The 18,064-nt window shown below is 43.6% G+C and overlaps 1 protein-coding gene across 1 annotated transcript in view; it reads left to right on the plus strand.

Annotated features, from left to right (window-relative positions):
• The first annotated feature begins 11,843 nt into the window (after nucleotides 1–11,843).
• TRIM71 (tripartite motif containing 71) overlaps nucleotides 11,844–18,064 on the plus strand; it is a 94,625-nt gene continuing 88,404 nt past the window's right edge. Inside the window, exon 1 of the mRNA XM_038393192.2 lies at nucleotides 11,844–14,605. Coding sequence (XP_038249120.1) covers nucleotides 13,715–14,605 — 891 coding nt within the window. The 5' untranslated portion in view covers nucleotides 11,844–13,714. The remainder of the gene's footprint in view (nucleotides 14,606–18,064) is intronic.

Consider the following 18,064-nt stretch of genomic DNA (forward strand, 5'->3'; position numbering starts at 1 on the left):
TTACTCTATAAATCCGTTGCTGCTTTCTTTTAAAAGTCACATCACTGCTGCTGCTGTTCAACTCCTGGTCAGTCAGCTCAGCTCCGCTCTGCTCCAGCGTTCTTTTCTCTCTTTGTTGCAGCTTTTCTTTGGCTTCTCTTGCTGGCTCTCCGGCTCTTCCTGCACGCCTATCTCCTTTTCAGATGCAGCCTCTGCACTCCAAAACTGTTGCTGACAAAGGGCCTTTTATGCTCTTTCTTTATCTAGCTTCCTATTCTTAAAAACAGGTCCTTACTCGCACATGCACAGTCTTGAGGATTATCTCAGAATTCTGATTGACACTCTGACCTTTACAACAAGTTGTGACTGGTATGAGTGAGTTCTGACCAGCTAGCTGCTTCTCTCACTGACCTGTTGCCCCTTACTGCACATATTCAATAGTTGCCACTATTGTACATGCTCACTGTTGAATCAGAGCTGTGATTCTGCCAAGCCACACCCATACCCATACCCACTTGGCTCTGTGCCAGGGCACTTTATTTTTTAAAGAAATCCTAAGTTTTCACTGAGTGTTTTCAGGGTGGAGTGATTTTTTTGTTTATTCAGAATAGATCAAAAATACAAAGTAGACACTGGAGAATTTTCTCTGGTAATAAGTGCAGCTCTCATTCTGGTGTTCCTGCACTGCAGGGCTGGGGAGAGCTCAGTACACACATCCAGAAATGTGGCCTTGCTCATTCAGGAGTTCTGCAGCCACTGCTCATCACTCCAAGCCTGCGTTATGATGGGATCCCACCAGTCAGTGCCCTTTCCTCAGGCCCAGAAGTGGCACTCCACTATCTGCAGCTGCTCTGTGAACACTACCAAGAACCTTGACTTGGGTCTTGCTATATCCCACAGCCATCTGTCCTCCATGAAACTGTCAATTTCTCCACTGATCTTGCAGCTCTGCAAATACCAGAGGACCATGTGTCCTGTGTTTACAATGCTCATGACAATAGTGCAGAGCTGTGCAGCTTCCATACTTCTGACTGAGATGGAAGGCAGCAAGGAAGGCCAAGGGGTTCATGGGAATTTTAGCAAAGGTGTGAAAATTATGGGATACACAGGACATTATGGAATGGAGAAAGTTGCATGCTGGGAAGCTGATCTCTTGTTTCTGCCCCCGCCCCCATCCATTGCTACAACTTCTAAAAAGACAGCGCACTGAACGGTGGCAAATCGCATGCTGGGATACCTACTCATGGTGAACCCCACACATTGTACATCAACACAAGCTCTCCTGGTGAGTATACGCAGTTCCGATGCAAGGAGCCAAAGCATGTTCACAAGTGATATACCAACTACAGTGGCTTTATGCCAACACAAGTTGTGGGGGCAAAAGTTTGTAGTGTAGAGCTAGCCTTGATCTAGTTAGACCAGGAAGAATCTCAGATGGAAGTCGCCTTTTGCATTACTTACACTCCTCAAATTGCACATGAGGGGTGATGCCATTGTCATCACCAAACTGTGATGTGCAAGTTGCAAAATTAACCTAGAGAACCAGGAATTCAAAGGAACTGCTCTTTTCCCTCAGTCTGCTGTGGGATACTGTATCTAAACACTTTCACCTGACTCAATTCTTCTTAAAGCCCGGCAGGAACCATAGTAACAAACTGCACCATCTATTGACTGAGGGCTAAATTATCCCTTAGGAAAGGAAAAGCCATAAATGGTCTAGAAGGGATTTAGGATGGCAATGCAGGGAAAACAAAACAGCATGGTCAGCAATTATCTGACATCCTGAGGTGTGGGTTAGATTTGGTCCTATTGAAATTAATGGCAAAACTCCCATTGATTCCATTAGGGTCAAACTTTGGCTGTTTGTAAAGGCAATACAAAAACTCTGTGCTTCAACTAAGTTATTAAAAAAGCAGCCTGTCTAGTGAAAAAGAGAGGAGCTGGAGGGAAAGAATGGAATATGAGATTAATTCCAATGGCTCATTCAGAAGTATGTATGTAAGACTCCACCTAAATTAATGTTGGCAGAAATTACTTCAATAGGGTTTTTAATGTGCAACAGATTATCTGTCAGGCAGTGCTAGATACTTCAGTGAGGTAATATCTTTTATTGGACCAACTTCTATCTCTCTCACCAACAGAAGTTGGTCCAATAAAAGATATTACCTCACCCACCTTGTCTTCCTAATATCCTAGGACTTACATGGCTAGAGCACTGTACAGATACTTCTGTGATCCTTTATACCTTAAAATGATAATATTCCTTCAAGTGGTGCTGAGATTTGTCATCACATTTGCAAGCTTTGGGACCCCCTACCTCCAAACACACTGGATTTATTGGGCTTCAGTAATTTCTACTACTGCTCTTAGGCCTTTTGCAATATATCTTATGGGGTCTTTGATAAATCTCACTCCTCAAACAACGGGGTCAAGACCACAGATTTTTCTTCCACCTAACTTTAGACCCCTAGTGAGGCTTTTCCATCCAATAGAATCTAGGCCTATATAATATAACCTAGCATAAAGTCCAACTAGTGGGAATTAATACATAGACATTTATTTTAATGCAAGAAGCTGCTCACATATTCATATTACATTTTTTTTTCAAGCTTCTTGCAGAGGGTTCTACAAGGCCAAGGCTGCTACTTGATGCTAAAAATAATCTGATGCTGATTTTACCTGATGCTAAAAATAATCACTGCAAATTAATCTTTAATGATTTTTCAGCTCAGCAAACAGAGCAAAAAATAATTTACCGTGAATGTATCCAGTTCTACAATATACTCTGTCTTATTTTCCTATACAGGAAAAGAATGTGGTGCCTACGGCACAACTTCCCAGTGAATTCCCCATGTGTCTTCTCTCTGGTTAATGGCAGAGATTGGCATCTAATCTATATATAGTGTAGCATAGCACAATAAAAACAATACCTGCATTCAGCACATATAGTTGATGTCAGCAGTTGATATTTCATGGCATCATGGGAATTGAGAAGAGAAAGAAATGGAGAAGAAAGAGAGAGGAGGCCCCTTGCCCCCTCACTTCACATAACTTCCTTTGCTGCCAGATGGGAAAGCATGGGAATCCTTCTCCTGAATCTTGAGATCGCCATCCTCGGATCCTGGCATAGTCACATCTGTTTCCCTGATTTCCTACTTTTCTGCTCTCCTTCACCTGCACTATACCCACTGTCTTTGTAAAGCTTCCTGAGATGCAGCTTCTGCCATTTGATTTTGCTTTGTGAGTCAGAGCTTTCTCCTTTCTCATGATTACTACTGATTTGCTTTACCACCCAAAAGGTGCTAGCACTTTTAAAACACAGAGGAAGACAGTCTCTCTCTTGTAAAACCCTCACAAGCTACTTAGTTGTTTTTATTTCAAAAACAACCTCCCCCTCCCGCACACACACAAACAGTTATCCTTAAAGTTATTGGATAACAAAAGGGTCTGTCAGATTTAACATAACACCAGCTCTCTCTTTCTTTTAAATAAAATAGATACAAATGATCTATAGCACACCACCACACACCATCAGATAAATTTGTTTGTTTTTCCTTTAAAATGAAAGGCTATATTCTTCTTTGTAAATGGTGTAGACAATCAGTTATAGTTTCCCCAGACTGAAACCTGCAGCTGTGACCAGATAGCTGATGTCCTGGAGTTTGCCTGAATGGGGAAGCACTGTTTTGCTTTAATGTTCCTGCACCTGAAATCTATACCTACAGCCCCTGACATTTTCAGAAAGTTACCCTTTGTTTTTTCAAATAGCCTAGTTATATCTCCCATGCCAGGCCCGATCAAGGTGTTTCAGAATAGGAATATGGAATGATTTTATACCTCTAGTCCTGTTTGCATTTCTGTACACAGAAATTAAAAACACAAGAAACAGATATTTAATATCTTCCCTAAGAACAAGTGTATACGTATATGCTTAAAACCTGGGCCCAATCATTCACTTCAATGGAGCTACACCAATTTACACCCACTGAGGATCTGGCCTTGTATGTTTTGGAAATCATACATGCCATCCTCTGGGGCATGCAAAAAGAGTTTTGTACTGTATACAAGTAATATGATTCCTTTTGAAAATACCTCTGTCATAAAGGGGAAACCATGCTGCTCACTCAGAAAAGTAGTATTGAAGGGACACTGCCTGAGCAGGATTGCCTTGCAACATAGCTCCTTTGGAACCAAACTGTCAGGGAACTGAATCTGGGGCCAGAAGGAGGACTAACAGCCAGGGCCTCTACACAGATTACCCTGTGGCTCCAGAAAACCTCTGGACATCCCTGGGACTCAGGGGGTGGAACCCCTTGCATCTTGCATGGGTGTAAATGCCTCATCCCATTCCTTCCCCAAACAGAGGAATCTGGAGGAAACTCTACAAGACCAACCTTGCGAAAACTTCTCCCAGTCCCCTCCCTGGCTTTTCCTATAGGAGCCTGATATTATAAGATTACACAAGAAGACTTCTGAGAAACTTCAGTTAACGCAGTATGTGGCTCTCTTTATTAAGCAGTATTTCACTTAAGGAGCATGTTATATTTGGGTGCACTAGACTGCACTGGCTTCCAGTTAGTTTCCAGCTGAAGATGAAGGTGTTGTTTTTGACCTATAAATCCTTAAATGCTTTTGGACCTGATTATCTCAGAGACTATACTGCTAAGAGTGTATCTTCACTGCAGAGTTAGTTTATCTCACCCTACATTCAAGTTATTCCTCTCAAGTTGGACTACCTCAAACGTAAGCAGCCACACTGTGAAATAACTAGATGTGGAAGGATTAAATTTTTGTGGGTAAATGTTGATTTCACCCTACACACAAACCAACCAAAAAAAATATTTCCATTGATGATCATTGAAATTTAGAACTTATTAAAATTTGATTTAAGGACATTTACTTTGTATATTTTGATATGTGATGCTGACAACTTGTGTTTTAATGGTTATAAAGCTTTCCCTCTTTGAATCAACATCTACTTTCATTAAATTATTATTGTCTAACTCTCCCCTCATGATTTCCTGCAACTGTGAAAATTTAAATAGATAAAATAAAAATTACTTACAATCCAGTTTTGTGCAACTGAAAATCTAAATTGATAAAAACTGAAACAAATGCTTAAAAATAAATATAGATATCTGTGAAAATTATAAAAAAAACCATCAAATTCTGTCAAGCCTAGAAATAACATTCAGGTTGCTGCATCCACACTCACCCCCATGTGGCACTAAGACTTCTGGAGGCACATCCTATGATTGTTAGCACAGCAGTAGGTTGATCTTCACTGAATTCTTTCATGGTGCATTGTGGGAGAATTAGTCTGGGCATACAGGAGGAACAGTGGGAAGGCATTGGAGAAGTAGCAGCACTTATGGAGCTAGTCCGGATTCACACAGTAGTGTGTAAAAAAACAAACAAACAAAAACCAAGGATTACTTGTGGCACCTTGGAGACTAACAAATTTATTTGGTCATAAGCTTTCGTGGGCTAAAACCCACTTAATTGGATGCCCATGAAAGTTTATGCCCAAATAAATTTGTTAGTCTCTAAGGTGTCACAAGTACTCCTGGTTTTTTTTGCTGATACAGACTAACACAGCTACAGTTCTGAAACAGTAGTGTGTGGAGATGTTAGCAGCTGATGAGTTGTATTTACTCACTGCTTTAGCCCATAGCCCGATTGGCTAGCCAACTTGAGTTTAAAACACCACCATGCTCAAGTTAAGGATTTGTGTGTGTGAATAGGAGATGAGTCAGTGGCAACATTTGAATTATAACTTGAGTTAACTGTGCACTGAAAGCAATCCCTAAGTGGGATACCATAGCAGTTGCAATCTCCTGGAGACTAACAAATTTATTTGAGCATAAGCTTTTGTGAGCTACAGCTCACTTCATCGGATTCATGTGAGCTATAGCTCATGAAAGCTTATGCTCAAATAAATTTGTTAGTCTCTAAGGTGCCACAAGTACTCCTTTTCTTTTTGCAAATACAGACTAACACGGCTGCTACTCTGAATCTCCTGGAGTGCTTCAGTGGATAGCCACCTCTACTCCCCTCCCCCCACCCCATGCACTTTAAACAGCAGAGGGCTGGCAGCAATGCATTTTCAATTATAAGCCCTTAGTGCTGGAACCTGGTCTCACCTACTGCCTTCCAAGAGCCTGGATTTCTTGACTTTCATGGTATGTTACAAGGCCTATCTATTCTCCTAGCCTTTCCTTGAAGTGAATTGAAATGTGGGTTGATTGATATAGTGGGAGAGATCTTATTTGGGGTGAATGTGATGTTTGTTGAGCAGGGGGAAGTGATATGAAGGGGGCAAAGTTTATTTGGGATGGGCTTGGGAGCTTTTAAATATTAATCTAGTGGCATTTTTGTATGCATTTTATAAACTGTTTATGGCATCTAGTCAGTGGGACTGTGAGCAGTTGGTATCTGAAAACCAGGCCACTTATTTAGGAATCTAGATCTTAATTTAGCCATACTTATCTTTAGGCACCCAAGTTTGAAAACTGTGGTGGATTAAATGACTTGCCCAAGGCAAATCACTGGTAGGTCCAGGATTAGAATTTAAGGAGTTCCCCGCTCCTAGTTTGAGCATAATTTGGAGAGGTAATGACTATAGTGCAGTAACCTGGGATTAAAACCAGGGCAGGTGTTCAATGGAATAGGATGCTCAGTTTGATCATAGGTACATGGTAAGTATTAGAGTGGTTGTATAAGAGGAAATTGTGACAACAGACATGCACTCAGTGTTAGAGATATTGGGGAACAGAGGGGATAGAAGTCCTTGTGAAATTAAATTGTAATAAATTATCAGCATTGGATGGCACTCATTTGACAGTTCTGAGGCATTAAAAAATCTGTATTTTCTCTCTCTCCCAGATTGTACCCCCACACACAGTAGTAGCAGAGCTGGAGGATGGCCAATGTTGTTTTCATGTTTGAAAAAGGTGACTCATAAATTACAGCCCAGTGAGCCCTTCTTTAGAACACCCAAAAATGCAGGCTGTTCACATGCAGGAGACAGGAAACTGAGATTCTTCTCATTCAGTTCCCTCTGTGTTCTTAAGGGGAGCAAAGTTTGACTCTCCATGGAAGTGAGGGGAGGGAGGGTTAATCACAAAAGCCAGTTGATTTTAAGAGACAGAGACATAAGCCTCCTAGATGAAGGCCCTGTCTCTGGACTGGCCCCTATCTGCCCAGCCAGTATGACTTGTACAGGAGCCATTCTGCCATAGGCTCCCTGGTGGCCCCTGAAGGGTGCAGAGCGGGAAGGTGGATAAGTTGACTTACCCTCCACAAAAGTTCCATAGACTTGGTGTGGAGGGAAGGCTCTGCCTCCCCAGCCATCCCTCTTTCCCAGCTTGCAGTCTAGCTTTCCCACAAGCAGATCCCAAAGCCAACTAAATCCACTAAATCTTGGGGACTTGGATGAATCATGATGAGTAGACAGTTCCTGCAGATTCAGGAGCATTATGTTATGTAGGCAGCACTTACCCTTTCTGTGCCCCCTAAGTCAGGATCCACTGGATCTTAAAAAGGTAATTGGAAAGTCACTTAGGGAAGTATCACAGAGAAATATAGAGAATATATTGGGTTTATTACTGTACTTGCTCATGGATGGATACGTAGCTGAGCAAGAGTCAATGTACAGGTGGGGAAATCTGGTACTTTCTTAGCTGACACAGTAAACTTGGAATCTGGGGTCACTTTAGCAGTTGTGAGGATCAAGCCCGAAAGAGATCAAACCAGAATTGGTTTGTCTGGATTTAGATGGTGCAGCTGGGACTATCAGTTATTCAGATGGTGTACAAGCCAAGCAGAGACAAGATACTTTTCATGGTATTGTGCATTGTATCAGCCACAACCATAAGCTAGCTATTTTGGATCTCAAAAATATTATCCCTGTCTAGAGTTAATTTTGAAATATGGTGTCATATTTTATTATTTAAATCCCAAAAGATGATGCCAACTTTGAGCGTTTGCTGAGGCCTTTGGAAACGGAGATATTTTGGATTTAACCACCAACTATACTTGGTTGTCAGAGCACTGAAGGAAATGATAAAAAGCTATGGTTTGTCCATCACTTATTTGTAATAAAGTGAGTCAGGGGCATTCTTAAGGAGATCAAGACAAGCAGGTTTGTGGGCACATTGTGTTTCATGATGGACTTATTCACCAGGAGAGGATCTTGTGTTGTGTGAGGCTGTGCAAAAGCTAAAAACTAATATGCTAGAACTCAAAGCAGTGAAAGGCAACCCTGCCTTTTATGTCTACAATCTTATCTCCAGAGATAGATAATTTGAAGGGGTAAACATTTCTGGGTCTTTGGAGATAGAGATGCAAAAAACAAAAACAAAACCAACAATCAGATCAGTATACTTGTAGCTGTCAATGCACATACAGAGATCAGATTCCCCAGGCTACAGCAATTACCATGTACATGGTTTCAGTGCTTTGACTCCATATACTGCCTTGTTGCTAAAATAAGAATTGGTTCAGTATGGCAGTATACAAATTAACAATCAGCTGGACTGCTTTACATAGGTGTTGGAGGAGGAAAAGGAGAGCTCCCTGTATCAGTGGTTGCCTCTAAAATTACAGTTAAATGCTACCAAATCCACAACAAATTACAGTTCACATTCATGTGTACAAAAGCTTTTAACCAGCAGGTAATCTGCCTTTCAGGATGTATTAGAATACAATAATAATTGTCCTGTAACACTTCAGTGTTAGAACATGGGCTTTCCATGATGACATTAATCAAAACAAGCCTCCACATATATATATTGACAAAAGCATGCTCCAAGATGTGATGCAGATTCTAGTGAATAGCTCAAGCGCAGTTGCTTTCCAGCTCCATCATGCTATTCTCCATTGGTTTGAAGAGGGACCGGAACAAAACATTCATAGACACAGTTATGATGAGCACAGGAAGACAGCACTAATGGAGGATTAGACAAGTGCTATTGTCAGATATAGATTTCCAACTGAATGGACATTAACTCTAATATTGTTTAGGTATTAGAATTTGTACTTTAATTCAAAATAAATTATTACATAGTCTCAATTCTAACTCATGGTCTCAAACTAGCATTGGTAATGATGTTTTAATTTATATTTAAGTCAGGACAAAATAAAATTTAAGACCAAGTGTGAGTCAAACACACATTAAAAAAAAAAAAAAAAAAAGGAAACACTGGCACAATAGTCCAAAAGAGAATTAGCAGAATGCAGAGAAACATTGCTAGACAAACACAAAAGCATCAATATTTCGTTTTAGCTGTCAGAAGAGAATGAGACTATGGCCTGAAAATTAGGACAATTTTCACAAGCAAATTTTAATTACCTGCCCATAAAAAAATTAATAGAAAAATGTTTCTAATCATGCTTTCTACCTATGAAAGTGGAGGTTCTTAAGCTGCACCCATCACCTTTAGACTATTACATCCGCTTTTTCAAGATGAGGGTTTTAGTGAACAATAGATGATTTAACACATTAGGGGGAGGAAATGTTTTTTAACGTAACAAAATTTTGCTGATTCAAAAACGTGGGGACAAGCACTTTCAGCAGAAAAATCCATTAAGCTATTAACTGTGCTGTTAAAGATAGATGAGGTGTATATGAATGATCAGTTAGCTAATACTGGAGTGTGGATCTCACCACTTTTAGAACTAAATTCAAAACTAAGTTTAGCTTTACTTCAATATGTTTTTTTGGACTCAAAATAAAAACCCACCCGTAATCAAAACAAGTAACTTGCTCTGATCTTTAAAGGGTGAGGGGGAGACAGAATTTCAATTAAAAAAAAAAACACTGTAGGTGTTCAGCTCTGAAGGTGATAGTTGTGGAATAAGAAACACTGTAGATAGCTAATTGTTTACAGCAGTTTACAAGCTCTGTTGCTGAAACAGGAAGAAACTGTGTGCTGTAAGGCTTAGAAGGTTTAGCACAAATGCAGTGGATCTTGTAAGTGTTGAGGAGCTTACAGAATGTGTGTGAAACACCGGGACCCTAGTAGAGGCACTTGGAGCATGGAGGAGCAAAATTCCTTTGTTCAAGTTTGTTAGCTGAAAAAGCCAAATAGTGTCACCATGCAAAGCAGGGGTGTATGCTGTACATGGAAATAGTCCACCTTGGAAATTCTGTCTGATTAGATGATGATTTCTGAATGAAGAAGCTGACAAGATCCACTGGGGAAGCTGGTGGAAGCTCTTATCTGAGCAACGAAGTGACCATGTTAGCAAAGTGTTAGCTGTTTGGTGAGCCAGTGCACCTTGCAGTATGAATCAGTCAACTAGCTCTACATTAAATAGAAAAAGCTCCCCAGTAGTAGAGTCCTCTGCTGGTCCAGTAGACCTAAGCTTGTTTAAATTTTGGGAGACACAACTGACTTTCAGATAACAGAATTCTGGTTAACCAGACTTCAGATAATAGAAGTTTGACTGTGGCACAATGATTTTGTAATCTCCCCTGGTCAAGCCTGTAGTGTGTTTAACCTGTACGCAATGGATAGCTTGGTATTTTTCCTTTTATTCCTTTGGGTGAAACAAAACAACAAAAACAGAATGAGGAAATTAAATGCAAAATGGATGTCTTCTGTAGTATTAACTCAACCACATTGGACATTTGTATATGTAGTATAAATGTATATAGCATCAGGAAGTGTGCTAGGTCCTTTATAAATATGACAAATCCCTGCCCTGAAGATATTACAATCTAGGGTGATGATCCTGTAGTGTAAACATTTGTACCTATACATAAATGAATGCATGTGAGCAGTCCCATCAACTTTACAGCCGACTCCCATAGTCTGATCTTTATGTGTGGACTTTTACATTCTCAGGGAGTCCTACTCTCTCTTGCACAGTCTCATTGACAAAAGGGTCCTCATTTGCAAATCTCTTTGCAGCAGCCGGGACCATACAGAGTAAGGCCCCTATTCTCCAAATACTTAAACATGTGCTTACTTCTTGGCACAAAAGGAAAGCTTGTGAATAAATATTTGCAGGACAGAGCTAAAAGAGGAGGAAGAACGATATACAATATGTTTACCCTGTTTTTCTTTTTCCTATTTTGCTCATTTATTTTATTAGCTTTTGCCTTTTAGCTGTTTGTTTCATACCCTGTTTATGTCATGTTTTGACAGTTTGAGCACTTTCCTAATATTTTCATTGATATATTTGTACCCTTTTGGGCTTTGTAGCTCATTTCTAACTCTAACCCTACCTCATTTTAATTTTTTAAATCTCTTCAGTAGTTTCTGTTTCCCGTATTATTTCTAAAACATCATGTATCTTTTTATGTATGGTGCATTAAAGCACACCATATATACAGAGGACAGGCAATCTAGCTGAGTTAACAGCAAGGCAGCAACTTTAACTCTTGGAATTTCCTGCCTTTTGAGAGCTTGGTGAAAACACTAAACCTTCATTTAAAAAAAAATTATTTTCTAATCTTAATATTACATTAAGGCTAGTCTAGTGTATTTACTTATCTTTTTAAAGAGCTCTTAAATACTAATCCTAGAATCCTTTCACACACCCCTTACATTTTGATACAGAATTTCTTGTTGTTTTAATTTTAAACTGGATCACAGGTATGGGGGTTTAGTCAATAAATAGTTGTCCAGGACATAACAAGAGGTGTTATTTAAACTGAGTGACTTAAGGCTTAGAACTATATTTTTAATTAGATGTTTGCAAAGTTTAATCAAAGTTGTATAATTGTCCTCTCAATAGCTTTTAACATTAAGTCGCTCCTTCTTTACAAATGAGAATCACATGATTACACGTATACAAGACAAAAAGTAAAATAATCACAATTCGTACATATTAAATGTGTCTCGCAGTTATAAAAGGACTAATTAATATAAAGACGGACAGACAAAGCATTAGAATCCTTAAAATACTATAAGCAGCCCTCGTAGTCTTAAAAAGCCGAATTACTAGAAGATTCAGGAATCCACGGCTGCTAGGGCAAGAGGCAGCACAGAAAAGCCAGCAATAGTAAGAGGGTTAATGTTTCCTGTTTGCCTTTAGACCCCCCTCCCCCTAGCCACCCCCTCAGAGCTCAGGCGGAAGTGAGTTCGCTCCTTTGGAGATTAAAAGGATTCCGAACTCTGATCAGTTTCAATAACAGGCGTCCAGAGAGAGGGAAAAGGAGAGGGCGCGTAGCCAGAGCACGAGCTGCCCGGAGCCCCTGCAAAAGCCATGCTCTCAAACTCAACCTGAGGGGAAAGCAACCACTCCAAACCCCCACCGCGACAAAGAGGGGAAGGGGAGAAGCCACCCATTCCCCCCCGCCCCGTGCGATGGCTCTGCTGGAATCCAACGTTATCTGTATCACTTGGGATTCTGCTGCTGCTGAGTGAGTAATTGCTATTGCTGCCGCTGTTGCTAATTCAAACCTGGTGCCAATTGCTAGTGGATTTGGTTGTGCAAATTGCGGGGCAAGCTTTTTTTTTTTTTTTTTACTTTTGTTTCCTAATAAAACACCGCACGAAGAGGCGAGATGACAAAGGAAATGTGATCCCCGTCGTTGCAGAGGCTCGAGCGAGCAGCGGAGAGGAGGGGGGGGGTGAGCGTGGGACTCTCGGATAGCATTGCACAGCGGCTCCAATTTGTGCAAGCGAATATAATACACCCCCCATGAATAATTCAGGGCGGCCGGCGGGGACCTGCCGCTGCTACTCTACCCGGCGGCTACCGCTGCTGCTACAGCGTGTGCAAGCCACCCCGAGCCTGCCCGGGCTGCGAGGCTAGAGGGGAGACCGCGTGCTGGAGCGAGCCGGTCTGGGGCTGACCCGGAGCGGGAGCAGAGCCTGCCCAGGGGGGCGTGCGGGCAGCGGCTCGGCGCGATTCAGCGCTTAGCGGGACCGAGGAGCACCGAAGCGATCTCGCTGCAGTGTTGGGTGTCTCTCTTTATTGCATCCCGCCAGCCTGAGTGTCCCCGGGGTCCGGCACCAACACCGCTCTCCATCCCCATCCCCCAGTCATGCGTTGGTGGAGCAGGCGTCGGCGGGGGAGGACTGGAGCCGGAGGAGTCTGCTTGGCCACTGTGTTTGTGTCTCTGCCTCTCCTAGAGCTGGACTGAGCCGCAAAAGGGGGAAAACCGAAACAAAATATTTCTCTCCTTCCTCTTCCCCCGTCCCCAAAGAGAGGAGCTAAGTTGGAAGCCCTTTGCCTCGCCGCCCAGCAGCCCCTCGGGGTCGGGGGGGGGGGGCTTGCCCCGCAGATCCCCCGACGCTATTCTCCCGCTGTTGAGGAAATCGGAGCCGAACCTCCCGCAGCGCTAGGTCCAGTTCACACTGGATTGGGGGGGGAGGGGGTTTACAGGAGTGGCGCCCATGCACTTGAAGAAGAACATCGTCACCCACCACGTTGTCGAACTGCCCACCCCGGGGGAAACGGGCAGAGAGACTCTGTGTCAGCCTGTGACTAGTTTTGGGGAATCGATACAATTTGTCCAATGCGAACCGCGATTGGAAGCTAATTGCGGGTAGGGAAGGCGGACTCCATTGGCAAGCAGCGAACGGGGCAACCGCACCCAGCGCCCCCCACCTCCCCCGGGGGCGAGGCGCTCCGAGGCCCGGCTCCCTGCAGACACCGACTAATAATCGATGCCGAGCGATTTGCAATCCGGCTCCTCCATGAGTCCCTGCTGCTGAGGCGCTTGCACCCCGCGGCTCGTGCCCCCCCCCCTCCCCGCCCCCCGCCAGGCCGCTTGCAAATGGCTTCGTTTCCCGAGGCGGACTTCCAGCTATGCCCGCTGTGCAAGGAGATGTGCGGCTCGCCGGCTCCCATCTCCTCCAACTCCTCCACCTCCTCCTCCTCCTCGCAGACCTCCAACTCCTCCTCGGCGGGCGGCTCGTCCTGCGCCCCGTCCCGCCGCCTGCACGTCCTGCCCTGCCTGCACGCCTTCTGCCGCCAGTGCCTGGAGGCGCAGCGCCAGCACCAGCACCAGCACCCGGGCGCGGGGGACGCGCTCAAGCTGCGCTGCCCCATCTGCGACCAGAAGGTGGTGATCTCGGAGCCCTCGGGCATGGACGCGCTGCCCTCCTCCAACTTCCTCCTCAGCAACCTGCTGGACGTGGTGGTGGTGGCGGCCGCCGCCGCCGAGGAGCAGAAGAACAACGGCCGGGGCGGCGGCGGCGGCGGCAGCAACAACCGGCACCACCACCCCCGGCAGCAGCAGCAGCAGCAGCAGCAGCACCGCGCGGCCGGCGGCAGCGGCGCGGCCGCCGGCGCCTCCGCGGCCGCCCCGTCCCCGTCCGCTTCCGGCGCGGGCGGCTCCTCCGCGCTGCTGCTCCGGCGGCCGCACAGCCGGCAGGGCGAGCCCCGCTGCAGCTCCTGCGACGAGGGCAACGCGGCCAGCTCGCGCTGCCTGGACTGCCAGGAGCACCTGTGCGACAACTGCGTGCGGGCGCACCAGCGCGTCCGCCTCACCAAGGACCACTTCATCGAGCGCTTCGGCGGGGCGCCCCCCCCCGCCGCCGCCGCCGCCCCCCCCGGGCCGGCCGCCCCGCTCGCCCTCGGCCAGCCGTTCCCCGCCACGCCCTACAGCATCCTCGCCTCCGTCTTCCCGGACCGGGCCAGCTACTGCCAGCACCACGACGACGAGGTGAGCACCCGCCCGCGCCAGTTCCGGCCGGCCGGCCGGCATTTCACGCCCCGCGGGCCCCGTCCCCCACCTCCCTCCGCTGGGGGAGCTGTCCGCGCTCCCCCGCCCCGAGAAACCTCCCCGCCGGGGAGCGCCGGCCTGACGCCCGCCTCGGGCCCCTGCTCCCAGCTCTTCCCGCCGGGTGCCGTGGAGTCCGTTCGCCCTCCTGGGGCTCCGGGCTGCCTCCGCCTGCACCCGGAGAGGGCCGGCGGCGGCTGCTCTGCCCGTGCCTGGCTTCTCCTCGCCCCAGCCAGCGGGTCCTCGGGATTCCTTTCCCTTGGAAACCTAGTCGGAAATATTCGAGGGGTGGGCGGGAGCTGGTTAGTGGCTCTTAATTTTCCTGTCAGAAACGGAAGTGTAACATCAGAGCGTCTCTTGTCTAACGCTGGCTGTGCTAAACTGGGAGTGGGTATTTGCGTTCAGAACAAGCGCTTCCGAATGGGCCTGAGAGCCGGCTAAGCTTTAAGTTCTGTCCCAGAAGCCTCTTTACTGGTTGGCAGGGAGAATGTGCTGCTTTGCTTCAGACTGTCCTGTGTGGGAAGCTTCCCATCTCGACTGCACTCTCCTGCCTCAATCAAAAGGGGGAAGAGAGGAGTTCTAAACCTTTTTCCACTTCCATTTGCTTGGAGATTGTTTTTAGTCCCCAGGAGCGTGGTGGGGTGTGTTGGGGTTTTTTGTTTTGCTTGATTGTTTAAGAGCACTAATCTAGAAACTTTTACGGTTTCATTGGCTCTGAACCGCTGGAAGACCCACCAGTGTTCTTAACAGTTCACTTGGTATTGTAAATATAAATATTTCACAACAATAACAACAAGAAATATTGACTTCAGGGATCTAACACCTATTTTTGCTAACCTAAAAGTACTGTAGGTGAAAAGTTGTCATTGGGTTTCATTGCTCACTTCAAAAGATGGTTGTGCATTTTTAAAATTCTTGTTTTTCTGTGATGGAGAAATGAGTACACATAGACAAAGAGTATGGTTGTGAATTTGCCTTCTGGTCAGATCTGTGAGATGGGGAATGTTTATAGCTTTTGTCAGGTTTCAGAGTAGCAGCCGTGTTAGTCTGTATTCACAAAAAGAAAAGGAGTACTTGTGGCACCTTAGAGACTAACAAATTTTAATAAATCAATTAGACTTAATTAAATTTTAATCAAATTTTAATAAATTTAATAGCGTGTGTGTGTGTGTGTGTGTGTGTGTGTTTGGTTAAATGCATATGTAGCCCTGTCTGTCCCAGGATATTAGATACACAAGGTGAGTGAGAGTGTTTTTATTGGGCCAACTTCTGTTGGTGTCTCTCACTTACTTTTTTTTTGGAGGGGAGGGGTGGTTGTGGGGTAGGGATGTATGCTTTCCACAGCACAAACTACTTTTTATAGGCTTAAATAGTTTGGGTAACAGATTTCCCCTCAAACTTGAAAGCACATATAGTGAAATCAGAAACAGTCTTAAAGAGTCCCTGAATCTCAAGTTTATAGCTGATCAAAATTTTGGAATACATGGTAAACTGGCTTGAGGGGATGGGGAATCATTCATTATACACCTTTTTTTTTTTTTTTTTTTTTTTTTTTTAAAAAGTTTAAAAACCAAATAACATGTAGAACTGTATCTTTAAAGATCTGAAGAGGTTTGTTGGAATGCAGAGAATATTTAGATAGTCAAGTTTACTGTACTTAAGTCTTGACAGTAAGGAATCTTACTTCTGGAGTTAACACCATCAAAATGAATACTTAACGGTAAAAATGACAGACTTGTCTACAAGATATTGGTCTAGCATTAGCAATGCTATGAATACTCCATTGTAGAAGTAGAAACCCATTAAAAGGTGTTGGAAGAAGAGAATATGATACAGCGGGAAAAATAAACTTTCGAAGGAAGTAATCAGTTTTTGCAAATTTGTTCATACTTGTCTACATACTCCTGGTTAAGATTATAGCTATATATTTGTATTACAAAGAGTTTGGTAATATCAAAATTCATCTCCTCTTACTTAATCTAGTCTAATTTTTAAAAAATTAATATAGTTATTTTTGATGGCTATAGTTTCTTAACGACACTAGTTGTGAAGACACACATTTTCAACATACAGCTGAAATGTCTGTCTGTCCTAAAATAGTAACAATGTGTCAGTTTGGACTGACTTAATTTAAAATTGGAAAATGGCACTCCTCTTTCCCTTTCCTCTTTGGAGCTTAGCATGATGCCTCAGTGGAATTTTCCATTAACTTCATTGTTCAGGATGATTTACTCCCTTCTAGTTATTTTTTTGTTGATTCTGTACTACTTTTGGAGATAAGATCCCTGCCTGAAGACTGAATGAGTGCAGAAAAATTCCATGGATGCTGCTGAATAAATATCTTTTCAATTGGTTGAAAAACTGGATGCATTAGGAAGTGTTAGTTCTATTTAGTAGGGACAGCTAGGCTACTAGAGTTTATGCCAATATAATTCTAATTGATTTGTTTTCTAGTTCAGTTTTTTGATAAGGTTGTTAGAGGAGCAAAGAACAGAACATTTAAATTTAACAGAATGAGTGTTTTAGAAAGGCATGTTTTGGAGAAGGGGGAGGGACAATGAGCGGAAATGCAAAAATCTCCTCATTAGCACTTGGACCTCCTGTAGTGTTCGCAAAATTCCTCTCTGTCTACTAGTAGATGTCCTAAATAACAAATGTAACTATTACCCTTTGAAACAATACTTGTTCAGCATTAAGGGCCAGATATTTTTAAAGGAAGGAAATTTGACCCATAGTGCTTTAGTTTAGAACAGACTTATTGGATGTGTGGTGATAACTGTAGTGAAATTCATTCACTCTTAAGTGTTCTTAAAGTTCTTTGTCACAATTTCCTACCAAAGCACAACCACATGCTATAAGACTATGAGAAGAGTGGTGTTGCAGCTTTCAAAGTGTGTGCTCCGTACTCTCCAGCAACCAGCTAAGGGCAGTTCAGGAGCTCGAGCTCCCGCTTAATACAGGTTAAATTCCAAGGGAGAAGTAAGCCATCTTGCATTCTTCTTTTTTATTTTAGATGTATGTGTTTTCTGGGGTACTTTTTAAAGTTTATTACATGAGCAATGGAGCTCCTCCTGTGATGGTCATCCTCTTCTATAAAACTTCACTCTGACTTCTTTGTAAAATGGCAAATGTTTCATTTACATTACAGCTTCAAATATAGGAATATGGATCTATGAAATTTAGTAATATATTTGTAGCACTTCATTATTGAAGTACTAATTGATGGCAGCGTAGTGGTGGTTGTATATTAACTGATGTACATGTGGTGTCTGGATAAATGAATAATAAGTACTTTGAAAATACTAAGACCATCCTCTGGAAGAAACCTCCTAATCGTTCTACAGAAACATAACTGACCAAGAAATAAAGATCTGTGGTAGCAAAACTATACCGCATGGGGAA

This window comes from Dermochelys coriacea, chromosome 2 (assembly GCF_009764565.3).
Source record: "Dermochelys coriacea isolate rDerCor1 chromosome 2, rDerCor1.pri.v4, whole genome shotgun sequence".
Lineage (NCBI taxonomy): Eukaryota > Metazoa > Chordata > Testudines > Dermochelyidae > Dermochelys > Dermochelys coriacea.